The following is a 14,586-nucleotide window of genomic DNA, read 5'->3' as shown; positions in this document are numbered from 1 at the left end:
TTGAATCAAAAGATATTTTAAGTTTTCAGATCAGATCAGATGTCTTGCCCTGCCTTTCACATTTAAAATTGTTCCTACTTGTGTTGACAATTATTTGATATTGGACATATGTTGTCTTAAGGCATGGATTGATGAAAGAATTTGTTAAAGTGACTTTTAAACTTAATTTTGATTGACTCTTTGGTTGGAATTGACTGATAGCCTCATGTTAAATTTAGATTCTCCATCTATTCATTAATTTTAATCTGACAGTGGAAGGAGCTACGTAGACGACAGTTAATGAGCAGTCTAAAAATAAATTTCTACAATATAAATGCCAGGTTTTATTGAGGCTCTGGCTGATGGTGGTCAGGTTTGGACAGAATATTTCTCAGGCTTTACTCGGGACGGGTTCAACATTTTGTTCTGGTTGCCAGGGTGAGTTGGATTCAGATAAATTTCCTGAGCTGCAATCGTTACTGTCCATAGTATGCATGTCCAAGATCATAATTTAGTAATTAAGGTAAATAGTGTGAATCTACAGTACCTCAGTGCAATCAGGATGTGATGCTTTTTTCTCTGTTGCAGCCCAACTTTTCTCGATAAAATGCTATTTTAAAAAAAATAAAAATCCTGCCCTCTGCCCCTTTAAAGCACACAGATTTAAACCATGGATGGACTTTATGCAGACAAATGCCTGTTCTACTCTGTTCTTAAGTTCATTATAAAAGATATTCTTCTGTGCATTGTTTTCTTTTTTATAGTATATAAGATAGTTGGATTTGGATTTGCTTCACTGTATGTTTGTTAAATACATATGTTGTCTTGGTGTGCAGGTACGTAAGGAGTATGGGAAGTGTCTGCGTACCCACTGCTGCAGTGGTAAAAGTGTGGAGAGCTCCATCGGCTCTGGGAAGGGCACGGCCTCTCGAGCTCCAGGACGTTACTCTTCAGGGTCACAGGTGGCAAGAAACTTCCCATTTTCCCTTTTCGTCACTTATCTTCACCTTTATTTTAATCCACAGCATCCCTTAGCCCATACAGCACAAGCTGACGCTCATTCAGTTCATGGCATGCCATTGAATTTCATCTTTACAATACAGTATGTCATTCTCACACATAGCAGCCTGCATTAGTCAACATTCACTATTGTCTCCTGTAGCCAGAAGCAAGAGGGAAGAGTTTATCCCACCTAATAATCTGTGACATTGTGCAGCTGCACACCTCCATAGAGAATGAATGAGAAAAGATTGAAAAGGTGACTGTCACGGTATGCATAATAGTTGTCGGAGAATTAGTATGCATTTGCTTGTGTGGAACTAATAGCACAGGTAAAATCCTTTGCCTGTTGAGATAAACATTTTTAAGTAGACAAAGTCAGTCTGCTATTCATTTTCAATGGAGCAGCTCCAGACTGTACATTGGTATGAAATCTTGGCTGTAGCCTTGGGAAGTGATTGTTAATGCACACAACTACGGATTTGACTGTTTCCTGCCATAGGAATGTGTGAATTCTTAAAGTGGTAAGTCCCCATGTAAAGTAAATTGTTAATGTATCCTTCCCACATAGAGATGAAGTATAGAATGATTTACCATGATACACTATAATTGAACATCATATCCATATCCCTGACTGTGATTTTCTTCCAGTGTTCAATTATAAATAGTCCTTAGAGTCAAGCATGCAGGGGCAACCCACGACACAAGCTGGATTCAGCGTGCACATCAAAGCTTTTAATTATACACAGGGCTTTGACGAGATGGCTCTAACCTCATGCTCAGTTTCTTCTATGAGCGAGACAGAAATGGAAACACTCACAAAGACGTGGATATTTACTGCCAAGCCTTCAAAAATGAATGTGTAATCAGCAAAGTACATTCTAACACACTGGAGTTTTATATCGGTCCAAGAAAAAAAACAACAAAAAAAAGTCATTTCCAACCCAGCTGTATGTCTAGTATTGTACTTGTCCATTTATTAGACAGTATGTTAAAGTTATCATCTTGGTGCTCTTATTAAAAAATATGAGATGTGTGTTATCATACAGTAATTAAGCATACCGATGTGCTGAATGTGATATATTCTTTTAAAAGTGCAGCACCAATCATAACACCCCTGCAAAGGCCTGTGGAAGTTTTGCACATCACATTAGAGCCAGGAAACATGGACATAATTAAATACTGTGATATCTTTCACCGAATACCTCGATGTCAATATTGCAGTGATGGCTGTTGGTGCTTTCAGAAGATATTTATGGATATGATGACCAAGCAGGTAGAGGCAAATAATAGAACAGCTGCAGCAGGCGAATAAGTTCAGAAAACTGCATCTCCTTACAGTAATGCAGCCTTCAAATCCGGAAAAGGCAACACTTATGCCATATATTATGATGTTATGATATCCAAAATCTAAAATATATATATATAAAGAGACATAGTATCAATATATCACTTCGTCCCAGCTCATACATGTTGAAAGTTTCTGTGATCTACCAATGGAGGATTTCAGAGAGAGAGATTTGAGGAGGCACAGAGACAGCTGCACTAAATTCAGTTAATGGATATGGCATTGGCAATGACTTAATTAAGCTAACACTTTTCTGTGGTCTTAAAGGTAATCACGGGAAAACAAAGTCTTGAAAGCACCGCTCTATTTCAAGGCTTTGTGCGACTACTACAGCTTTTCTGCCATCATTAGCTCTGTTCCTGCTGTTTCTTTGCATATCGTTCACGGATCGGGCCTTTCGTGTACAAGTGCACAGTATTTTGACATATATAGAGGAAATATATTGCCCTGTTGGTTGAATAGCCTGACCCTTAGCCTGTGCAGCAGCCCATGGGGTTTTATGGGAATTAATCAGGATAAACTGTTCTGAATTGAGCCTTTTCAGTCTGAGCCACTGAATAGGGGAGCTAGACTGATGACTTTATTATTGACTTCACTTGTCCCAGTACTAATACTCACCTTTAATTGGAGGTCACGCATTGCCTACAGCTGCTGTTGCTCATCTTTTAAATAACAGAATTAAAGCTGACAGTTTTTTCTCTTGTTTCATATTAAAATTATTATGTTTTATTGTGAAACACAAAAGAGACGAGGCTACAGTTGAGAAAAGAAGAATTTAAGAATCAAAGTAAACTAAAGAGAGAGTTCTTGAGTTGATCTTAATGCCAACACTGCTTTCCCTCTACTTGCAGACTACAGCATGTCTCACTTTTGAGCTCTGTCATTGAGAATGTGTTCTGGCATGTTGTTTGTCTCCGCAGAGCCGCATCCGTCGAATGTGGAACGACACGGTCAGAAAACAGTCAGAGTCCTCTTTCATGACCGGCGACATCAACAGCTCTGCATCGCTCAACAGAGGTACTTGGTCACAAAGCAAACATTTGCTTGAATGACCACACAATGCGCCGGCCTCAAGCTTAGATATCACAACTGTGTCAGCCAGGGGAATGCGGTGTGGAATGATGAGTATTTATAGCAGCAGGAGTTCACTCACAAAAATGTCCCATTTTGGTGTTATTGTGCTTATAATGATTCGTACATGCTGTTACACAAGGAATAGGCGCAAAACCTGTGGTGTGGCAAAAGCGCAGAAGTGGTGGTTGTCTTTTGTAGACAGGAACAGCTTTTGACCACAAACCATTCTACCACTAACTATTCTAAAATGACCACAAATTGGTCTTTTAGAATAGTTTGCTTGAGATACGACAAATACTAATGAATCTCAAGGGTAAACAAACTCCAAATGTATACCAATATTTCTCCAGTCCCCTGTTTAATTTTCACTAGATATTGAGGTAATTTACCAGACATTAGAAATTAAATGTATTTATTGTAAATCAGAGCCATTGCTTCAAAATCAAAATTGCACTGATAGCCCTGCAGCACTGAAATAGCTTTTGTCAACATTTTGGCCAGACTGAGGGAGAAGCGTGATTGTGAATACAAGTTGGTGTATGAAAGGATAAAATGCTTTCTGGTGCCACACTGTTATGGGAAATAGTTGGTCAAATGAGTTGGTATTTTCAACCAGGAAGTCATTTCTGCTATTCAGTGAAAGATATTTAAGTATATATTTTTTTTCTAAAAGCAGATGACATCCGTTCACTGACCAGTTTGTGAAGTTTTGAGCTTTAAGTTCCCAAGATCGGGGAAAATGCAAGTCTGTTAAATGATGCAGGGAAACAGCTCAAAGATAAGCTGAGGCATTATTTACAATATGCATATGCATTCTCAAGCATACAATTCCATGACATGCAATCCCAAAAGCCCCGAAACTGAAAGCAATCTCTGTATACTTTGAGGAGATCTGTTTATGCAGAATAACAACCTAAAAATTCATTTCATTGGCATTCCACTCCAGAGACACAAGTTACAAAGCATTTTGCCATAATGTATTTGACAGCAGCCTAGCGAATAGGTTTAACTTATGGGTCTCCTGAATTACACAGAACATAAATACCAGACAGCCCAGACTGCATTTGCAGTAGCAGCAAATACTGTCCTTGCTGGCATCCCTCACTGACACTCTCCCCACTCATTGCATCTCTTGATGGAGGGCTCAAGTTCCACACTGCTCACTCCCTAAATTTGCTCTGGGCTCCTGCTCGCGTAGACACTAATGCATCGTTACAATGACGGATTAATGTTCGACAGCGGGAGGAAGTCGAGATCTCAATAATTAGGCACTCAGCTTAGCACCATCAACAGACACAGCTTTTATCCGTGGCAAGGAGGCGAGATTGGGATGGAGCGGGTGAGGGAAGGCAATGTGAAGGTGGCGCGGGAGTTTAGGGAAAGCATAGATTTTGCACTAAAGAAAGGGGATGGGAGGGGTGGAATGGAGAATTATTAATACAAATTTACACCCGCAGCCTCTTATCAGGCTGGATCTGGTAGCAAAAATGTTGGAGGGAGCTCGAGTGTCTGCTGGGAAGGACTCTCTGTCATCTCAGTGGATGTCACATGGCACACTCACCAGCATCATAGCGAACAGATGCAAACAGAATCGCTCTTACCCGCAACTGCTCCTGCGTTGTTATTATGGAATTATGTGTAGATGAGCGAGCATTTCTTCCTGATTTGTCCTTTTCATTTTCTGCACCCGGCTTCTCCCCTCAACATACAAGAGAGCGAGGTTGCAGCTGACACTCCTCACGCTGTGCTCCTCTTGAGAGGGAGCCGTGCAATCATCTTGATAGCATTGCATGTTCAATTTATCCCAGTATTCGCGATTATTGCTACACAATCAGCGCGGTTTGGAAATTGGCCAATTTATCAAACACAGACACAATAAGTGGGGATCTGGTGTGGGGAAAATTGAAGTGGCTGTTTTTATTTATTTATTTATTCATTTTTGGTGGAATACTCTGTAATTAGGGCAAGCAAAAACAACAGCAACAAGAAATAACATTGCAGAGTACATCAAAATAATAATTTGATTTCAAAACAGTATTCTAATTAGTTAATGCTAAACTCAAAGAAAACACATAGATTGAGGAAAAGAGAGCTTAAAATCAGCAGCATGATTCTATATGTCGTTTCTAGTCCATTAAGAAAAATATATTCTACATGATATGGAGTTATATTTGCAATTAGATCACCACCAGAAGGCACTGACCACCAAACTTAACTTTATTTCATCAACTTTATTTACAAAAGTCTTTGGGTAAATGTCAGACCTTGATTCTTCCTTTGTTTCTTCATTTTTTAAAAGAGAATTACAGTGCTGTATTGATTGAAGAAGTCTCTCTCTCTCTCTCTCTCTCTCTCTCTCTCTCTCTCTCTCTCGCTGTCTCACAAATTCAGAGCATTTCAAAAGAACAGTACACTCTGGTGGAGGAACTAATTGCTTTATACTTCCACCTCAGATAAAAGACGTTTACCCGCTCTGGCACGGTTCACAGTGGAAATGCATGCATGTACCCTCTTGATATACTTTGAATTTGATTTATTTAAAAACAATAATCAGATGCCATGTTGGCGGGGAAGAATCTTGTAAACAGGAAGCCAATAGAGGTGAATGCAGAGTGGCAAATATTTTCAGCATGCTTGATATTCCATGCGATGTATTGAACCACTTGAAAATAAATTATTTTTTATCAGCAGTCAATCTGCACCATTCAAATTGAAGATTGCAGCCTTCACATCTACAGTTAATCACAGGACTCACACTGTAAAGGCTCTTTTGGTAGTGGGGAGGCATGTGGCTGGGAATCCAGTGAGTCATTTCAAGCTGATTCTGACAGCAAATATCTGAGGACATCCACTGCATAAATAGAAAATGAGCCTCAGTTGTGTTTATGCAAAGGAACAAAGGCTGAAAGATCCAGCCAGGAGAAAGCATTGCCATGACCATCTTGACTCAGGGAGGATATATCACTAAGATTATTCCATAACAATACACAAGACAGTGATACAAAGGGTGAACCTTGGTCCTGGGTGAAATTGAAGGAGTGCCCTCGAGAAGATTATAGCTCTTGAGCTCATAAGGCTGGTAGTATACCTGCAATAAGCTATAGTTCTGGTGCAGAGATACTGTAAAACCTGTAACACATACTGTAAAAGCGGCCCGCCATGCAGTGTGTGGGACTACCTCGGCTTTCATGACAATTAGAAAGCATTCAAAATGCAATTACAAGGCATTTGACCTTTAACTATGCAAAAATAAAAATGAGCCAAGGTCTATTAAAAGGCTTGCAGTAATTTAAAGGAATACTCGCAGACTGAGACAAGATGTTAGATATATTTTCACCTCTGTGCGTCCAGTGATTTGGTTCCTCTGGGTAGCATTTTGTGTGAGCTTAGCATAAAGACTTGAAGTCCACAGGAGTCAGAGTGAAAAAATAAACCTTACAGCTACTCAAAAGCTGTGTTATTTATACAGTGTATTGTGTGTATTTGAAATAAGCTAAGGAACCCGAATCATTGGACATACAGAGGTGAAAATGGTATCAAACATCTTGTCTCAGTCTGGCCCAAAAAGTTGGACTATTCCTTTAAGAGAATGGCTTTTTACCTGCCTCTTAGAAGCAATCACAAGAATTTGGGACATATCATTTGATGTTTACAAATTCAACGCAATGACCATTATGTCCTGTTGAAGTCGAGTTCAGGAATGTTACAGTTTGTGTCTTGTGCTGGCAATGTGAGTGCTTCTTTGTAACTTTGTCTGCTAACACATGTACGCTGTCTGAATGTGGAGCACAACAGCGGGCTTAACACTAATGGCCGGCAAATGTCATTGGCAATACAGTAAATGCACCTGTCCATCGGTCCCATTAGCCACATCAGTCCAGCTCTGCCACTTCCCGTAGCAAAACCCCCTCACACTAATGATCATGTGATCATTTGAATGTTAACGGCTGTCATTGCTCAGCTGCATTTGCCTGACTGATATGTATGTTCTCTCTCTTTCTCTCTGTATATATCTGACTTTTTCACTCTATTACCTATCTGTCTCTACGCTCTCGTTTCTCTCTGTTTTCTGTCCCTCTCTCTGCCTCATTCTGTCTCTTTCTGGCTGCTCCAGGGGCTATGGCTAACCATCTTATACCTAATGCACTCCTGCGTCCTCATGGCACTAACAATCCCTATAATACATTGCTTGGGGAATCGGCAGTCTATAACAACCCTCTGGGCATGTACAACACACAAGGTGTGCGAGCTTCTTTTCATTCTTTAGCATTGTCACTAGAGCAGTGTTTTTTAATGCCCGGTCTTGGGGAACTTTAAAGGTTGATATTATTGGACAGTTGAATTTGATGGATTTGTCCTGAGCTGCATTGCCGGTGTTCAACCTTGAGGGTTTTTTTTCCAGGGCTTGGATTGAGAAACATTGCTCTAGATGTTGTCTGTAAGCAGCAAAACAAAAATTATAGCTTTATCACAAAAGTCCTGCAGCTTTATTTTGCTGTGGGGTTTTTACATGGCGGTGTATCATGGCTTCAGGGCAGGGCATGCCACTCACGCACAAGCATGAGTCACACTCACTCATTGCTGCTTGCCCAACACAGATAATACGGTGTTTTTTGTTTTTTGTTTTTTTAAAAAAAAGGCAAATTTTTTAAAATGAAGAATTGATGGTACATCTGGAGCCAGATACATCACCATTCATCTTTTAAAACTGTGCTCTGTTTGTTGATGAAGCTTGTGTGCAATGTCTTCTGTCTCTCTGTTATTACTTTTACTCATTTTTTTATGTTTCTGTGGATTGTCAAACATTACTGTTCAGCTGACAAAAAAAAAAAAAATCAAATGCCAAACGCACAAATACCAAACTCCAAATAGCTTACTTAACAAACACAAAGTAATGTTGACTAAATTAAAGAAATTGCTACATGTTTGGAAAATAATAGCCGTAATAACTTAATATAGAATTATGTTCATTTCAAAACTCTCAAAGAAAAAATTCAAACAGAGAGCAAAACCAAACAAGTCCAAGGAGGAATGGAGACAGACATGTTGCTCTCAGTTTGAAATGTGTTGTTTGATATTAATGATGTTTTGATACGTTTTGATACAAATTTAATTCCATAACCGGAGAAGAGTTGAAAACAATGCGCCCTTCTCTTTGACAATTCCAAGCTTAACAAAAGCTAATCCTATTAAATAAAAGGTGTGTCATTAAATCATGTTTACTCAGTGTGTATGGACAGATCAGGCAGAATAACATCTGCTATTAGTTATTTACAATTTATTGAGAAACAAAGCATAAAGATCTCAAGGCAGCTTGTAATATCTGATCACTGGAAATCACATTTGATCAGCCATCAAACAATTCACATTTGTCTCAGTGAATAACGGTATTTATTTTATTTCAAGTGTCAGCTGTAAGGGGATCGCTGTAACTTGTAACAATGATATAAGCATATTGTAGAGAATCTTTGGGTAATTATCAAAATTATGTATGGTTACCTCCACTGCTTTCTAACACATGACAGAGGGCTTTGTATTTCACTTACCTTGTCACAGATATTGAAGAAATATTCGGTCGAATAGAAATGCTAATGCATTACTAGACTGATCTTTAGCCGTGTTCACCCAAAGGATCCTGCAAAGATTTAAGAAAAAAGTTCTGTTTTCAGTATCTTTATTTGTAAATGGATATGTGCTGGTTTTTGTGGGTGTGCAAAATGTGCATGGTGACATGAGACAAATTGCATTTGGGAAACATTTTCTTGAGGCGTCATCAGCATACTGTATGTGCACATTTCTCTTCTATCTGTCACTGTTATGCTTATTGTGTTTTCTTTTCTTCTTTCCTTTCCCTCATGCTGTCCCTAAAAGAGCCCTACAGAGAGACAAGTATGGGAGTCAAACTAAACATTGCTTACCAAATGTAATTTACTTCGGTTTTACTTTCTTTTCACTCTATGCTGACAAAGGAGTAATGAAAAAAAATGTCATTCCCTTTGGAAGTAACACTATTTTTATAACAAAGGCCCTTACCATTTTAAGCAGCAGTAAAAAGGAGTCTAACTTCCAATTTGAAATTCACAGCCCACAGTAGCTTTAACTGTTAGATGTGAGAAAAGAAGTCAGGGATATGCTATTTTATACATGCAAAGAGAAATCATCGACCCGTTTGATACTGCAGTCTGACCGTTACACTTCCACCACTCTTCAAAACATTCAAACTTTGTCACCTCAGCATTTCGTGAGGCACACAAACTCAAACTGATCTTTCTTCTATCCATGAAAGCAATATTGAACAGCTGTGCCTTTGTTCATTCATTTTTTACACTTCACTCTGACCAAGCCAATGCACTTCTTCAAGGTCTCAGAAAGCAGGCTTGTCAAATTTTCAAGAGGCTTTGCTCTGGACTTGACAGTTCTAACAAACTGAACGGCCTTGTCTGATGTTGGCGTTTGAATCATCCTTTAACATTTGTCCTGATGTAGGTGGTGTGGACATTGTAAATTTGATAGAAACTGAAATCTACATGTTCAGTCAAGAGAGAGAACAGAAAGTCCAAGAACCAAGATGGTCTCACTCTCACATAGTGCAACTCATTCATTTTTAGAAAGAGTTATATTGGCATGAACGCAGAAGACATCAATTTATCCTTTTCCATCAGTCATACATAGTTAATTTATAATGCTCCTATGGGACAATATGGCTGGGGTCCAAAACTATAGTCGGTGCTCTAGTTTGTGTATCACTTTGAGTCTTAAGTGCATGGCTCGGATCTGATTTCGTGCTTGAACTTTGTGCATAAATGTTGTGTTGTGTTCTGCTTGGGTTTTGTGTTCTTGAGTGTCACACATGTATCAGTGTTTTCATCTTTGTGAGTTTTACCATAGACTTAGTTGTTGTAAATTCACCTAAAAGCAATATAAAGTGGTCTGAGAAAATGTTTTCTGTTTATGTTACAAGTAACCAAGGTAAGTGGGTTGATGATGTTGATGTTCACTCTGTGTTTAAGTACAAGTATGTTGCTGCTAAACCAAATGCTGTAGGTTCTTACTGTCTAAAAAGCCAATTATAAAGAGCTGCAGATATTACTTGCTCAGCATGCTTAAGGGTCAGGACTTTTTTTGGAATTAAGTGGCTAAAAGGTTTGAGAAAAAACGGCTGACATTTAGCTGTGGTAATTAAATTCCATCAGAATTACAAATTCTCACACATCTACCCTACTCCCCCCAACCCAACCCATATTTGTCATTCCAGAGGGAATCCTGAACAATGCCCGGGATACAAGTGTCATGGATACTCTACCACTGAATGGTAACCATGGCAACAGCTACAGCATTGCCAGCGCCGAGTACATGAGTGACTGCGTCCAGATCATTGACCGGGGGTACAACCACAAGGAAACCACCCTGGAAAAGAAGATTCTGAAAGAGCTCACCTCCAACTACATCCCCTCCTACCTCAACAATACCCACGAGCGCTCAGCCGAGCAGAACCGCAACCTTATGAACAAGCTGGTCAACAACGTCAGCAACGGCGGCAAGGACAGCGGCTACGGAATGGGGATGGGCGTGGGGATGGGCATGAATGTTGCACTGAGCCTGGATGACCACTCCTCGTTTGGGCCACACCATGATGAAGGCTTGGGCCTAGAGCTAATCCGTGAGGAGTCTAATGCCCCCCTGTTACCCCAGAGGCCGCCCCCGTCCCTGCAGGCGGTGGACAACCTTCACAATCACCTCCACCAGCCGGTGCCGCCCCCCCTTCCTCTGCCCCACCACCCCTTCTCCTCTGCCACCACATCCTCCTCGTCCCGGAGGAGAATCCCCCAGGAGAACAGCGAAAGTTTCTTCCCACTACTTACTAACGAGCACACCCAGGATGAGGGCTCGTCACCCAGCCACAACCACCAGAGAGACTCCCTCTACACCAGCATGCCCATGCTGGCCGGCCTGCCCGACGTGTCTGCAGCATCTGCCGACGGTTCCAAGGATGCCGGGGACACCAAGAGCCCGGAGGCCAGCTCGGACGACGTTTACTACAAGAGCATGCCCAACTTGGGCTCGCGTAACCACCTTCATCAGCTGCACTCCTACTACCAGCTAGGGCGGGGCAGCAGCGATGGCTTTATTGTGCCCCCAAACAAAGAGGATGTAACCCCCGAAGAGGCCCACCAGGAGCCCTCGCACCTGGTCACCAGCCTATAGACCCAACTACCTGTCGCCCCTTCCGATGTCCCTTCTATTACCGTGGTCCTCTTTCCTTCCTGTGCCCCCTCGTTCGATCAGTCATTGGCAGTGGTAGCCTTTCTTTTTATTGTGTCCCGAAGACTGAAGCCAAGCAAATAACTCTGTTCTCTTGCTATTACTGACCACAAACACAATATTAATTGCTACGTTTGGTGGCTAATATGTGACTAAATTTGGTTAGACATGCGGGAATCTGTCGATGTTGTGTTTCTCTTTTGTGAGAGGCTCAAACCCTGTGTGGATTTATATGTTTATGTGTGAGAAGAGACAAGCACTCATGCAGGATTTTTAGGTCTCGGAGATATAGTCTGACAGTCCAAAGGAACTACAAATGGCCCAAAAAACTATTTGATGTGTAGAGTACACAAGAACAAATGGGAAATTTAAAAAAAAAGGACTATTTTATTATACTTCTGTATCCATATTGACTTTTTGAAAGATTTTCTTCCTCTTTGGTGAGTTGCAGCACATTTTGTTTGCTGAAGTGTCCCTGCAATGGAAAAAAAAAACACAAAAAAACAAAAATTAAACAAAATACAAAAACAACAACAGATTTTGAACAATTACCTTGAAGGAATTATTGATCGTATGCTTTGAGGCATAGCTGTTCTTTTTTGTTTCGTTTTACTGTAATAACAGTTGTTAAAAGAGGGAGAAAAAACTAATAAGAGAATTATGAGATATTTCTATGTAATTGTACAGATACTAGCATTGCACATAATAGTATGCTTTTTGTTCCACCCAAACCATTTGTCTCTGTAAATGTAGTGGTTAGGAACAGTTTTGTTCTGTTGTGCTGGCCTTTCCGGGTTTCTGATACCAGTCTGTTGTTTTTTTTTTTCCTCTTTTATCTCTTTCCAAGAAACAACCACCCAAACAGCAACAAAATAACACACACACACACACACACACACACACAAATCACAACACAACAAATACAGACATTTTTGTGCAATGTGTCCATCTTTGTTTTTGGGTCTGTTTTGAGTTCTCGTTTGGTTTGTTTCTTCACTGTGTAGATAGGAGAATTCTGATTCAGTGATTGTCGAGGGAGCAGAATCAGTCCTAAGTGTCCATAAACTTAATCACGAGGTGTCCCTCAGAAAGGTGCGTAGTGCATTCTGCATTTCTTTTGACATTCAGACGGCGCTTGTGCTTCTCAGAAAGAGAACAAATTGAATATTGATGAGCACTAGGCACTTGTACAAAAACGAAAGACGGCTGTTTTACTTATTAAAGAAGGAGATTTTGGAGTGAGAAAAACTGGAAAAGTGTTTTTGTTTTTCTTCCTCGAGGGAAAAAAAAATATATTTATTTATTTGTTTAAAAACAATAAAGTGGACAATGGAGGTAAATGAGTTTAGTGGCACAGATAAGTTTTTATTATCGGCTATGGTTATGGCTTTTTATTTATTCCTTTTTGTATTGGTTTCCAAGTTGAATGACCTCATAACTAATATTTGTTGTAACAGTGAAACTTGTTTGCCAACAAATAAATTACTGATTAAGATTTATCACATAGATACGACCATAGTTCTGGTGTTTTGTCTGGGTCCTGGGATAATTTTATATAGATAAAGGGTAAGGACCTTCAAACGAGGGAACTATTGATTCTCTTTTTTTTTTTTCCTGCTTTTTAATTAACGGGTAATATCCCTCCTAAGCCCTCTGTCCTCTCTGGTGCCAAAAACCCTGCAACTTCAGCTCAGGACCAGTGGAAGTGCTGTGTAAGCTGTGGTCAAGCAGTGATTTTGTAAACTTCGTGTAATAAATGCTTAAATGTCATTGTTGGCGTAACCTTTGAATTCCTTACAGATGTACTTAACATGAGACTGAGAACAGAGTGTGCTGTGAGGGAGGCGTGGAAGTCGTCTGGGCCGTCCATCATGACATGAGGCAGGAGGAGAGGTGGGTATGCTTCGCACTCTGAAGAGGTGTTTTATTGCTTCATACCGGCAAGTGGATAAAATGATTGAAGCTCAGAGTCAAGGTGCTGATGGAAGTGCACTGTCATGGTCACAAAATAAAGGTTTTTGGGATACGGTTATGGGATTCCACAAAAATAATGATGTAGTAGTCATTTGAAAATGAAAACATATGAGGGCTTACATATTGCATTCATTTTAAGTTCAATTTTGGAGGGAAATAGTGAAATTTAGTGAAATTTAAGATAATTATATGATTAAGGAAAAGTGAAAAAAGTATCATGGTCTGGTAAAAAACTGCAAGAAAAAAAATCTGTATGTAAATTTTCAGTTTATTTTCAGTAAGTAAACTTCTGTGTAGGTACAAGTAGTCAAATTCACTGTCACCTCCATTAATTATCTTCATTAGTTTCGAGTGCAGATCTGTGGATAACAAAGTACAGTATATTTCTTTGGTTTACCACATCATGCCCGATATGGCAAGCAATGTTGCCATATTGGGCAATTTTCCACCGCAGGGCTACAGGAAATATGATCGTAGAGTCTTCTTTTGGCTTATTTAATAATAATAAAGATTATTATTATTATTTTTTTTTGTATTGTGCTTTTCTTAATATTCAAAAAGTAAAAAGAGATAAAATCAGATGAAACAACAATTCAACAAAGAAAATAAAGTAGATGAATTCAAACACTGACAGTAACAACAGTGACATAATTTATTGCTTTAGGTGTTGATGAATGTGCAGAGTCCTTTGTTCAAGTTGTGGCACTGTGGTGATGATTGTGCATTGAAGGCAGTTGCTATGTGTGGCCACCAAAAGATACTTTTTTCAGACTTTTAGAAACCGGTAGTATTGCCGCTGGCTCTGTGCTACATTGTACGGCGAATGCGCACGGCCTCTGTCCAAAGGCATGCAAGTCGATGAAGACGAATTAGAGAAACTAAATTGCCCCTAGGTGTGAGTTTATGCGTGAGGGTGTCTGCCTGTGTGTCTGCCCTGCGATGGACTGGCG

General features: G+C 39.9%; 1 protein-coding gene across 4 annotated transcripts in view; it reads left to right on the top strand.

Moving 5' to 3' along the window:
• Nucleotides 1-13,168, top strand: part of LOC115376785 (adhesion G protein-coupled receptor L3) — a 209,142-nt gene extending 195,974 nt beyond the window's left edge. Inside the window, exons 20-24 of one of the 4 annotated variants that reach the window (XM_030076549.1) lie at nucleotides 816-941; nucleotides 3,247-3,343; nucleotides 7,515-7,640; nucleotides 9,272-9,289; nucleotides 10,656-13,168. In XM_030076549.1, the coding sequence (XP_029932409.1) occupies nucleotides 816-941; nucleotides 3,247-3,343; nucleotides 7,515-7,640; nucleotides 9,272-9,289; nucleotides 10,656-11,605 (1,317 nt within the window). In that variant the 3' untranslated portion in view covers nucleotides 11,606-13,168. The remainder of the gene's footprint in view (nucleotides 1-815; nucleotides 942-3,246; nucleotides 3,344-7,514; nucleotides 7,641-9,271; nucleotides 9,290-10,655) is intronic. The other 3 variants (XM_030076550.1, XM_030076553.1, XM_030076551.1) reach the window with 3 other exon arrangements.
• Nucleotides 13,169-14,586: the final 1,418 nt, after the last annotated feature.

Source organism: Myripristis murdjan, chromosome 18 (assembly GCF_902150065.1).
Source record: "Myripristis murdjan chromosome 18, fMyrMur1.1, whole genome shotgun sequence".
NCBI lineage: Eukaryota > Metazoa > Chordata > Actinopteri > Holocentriformes > Holocentridae > Myripristis > Myripristis murdjan.
The sequence above is the reverse complement of the archived record's forward strand: the minus strand, read 5'-3'. Positions and strand labels throughout refer to the sequence as shown.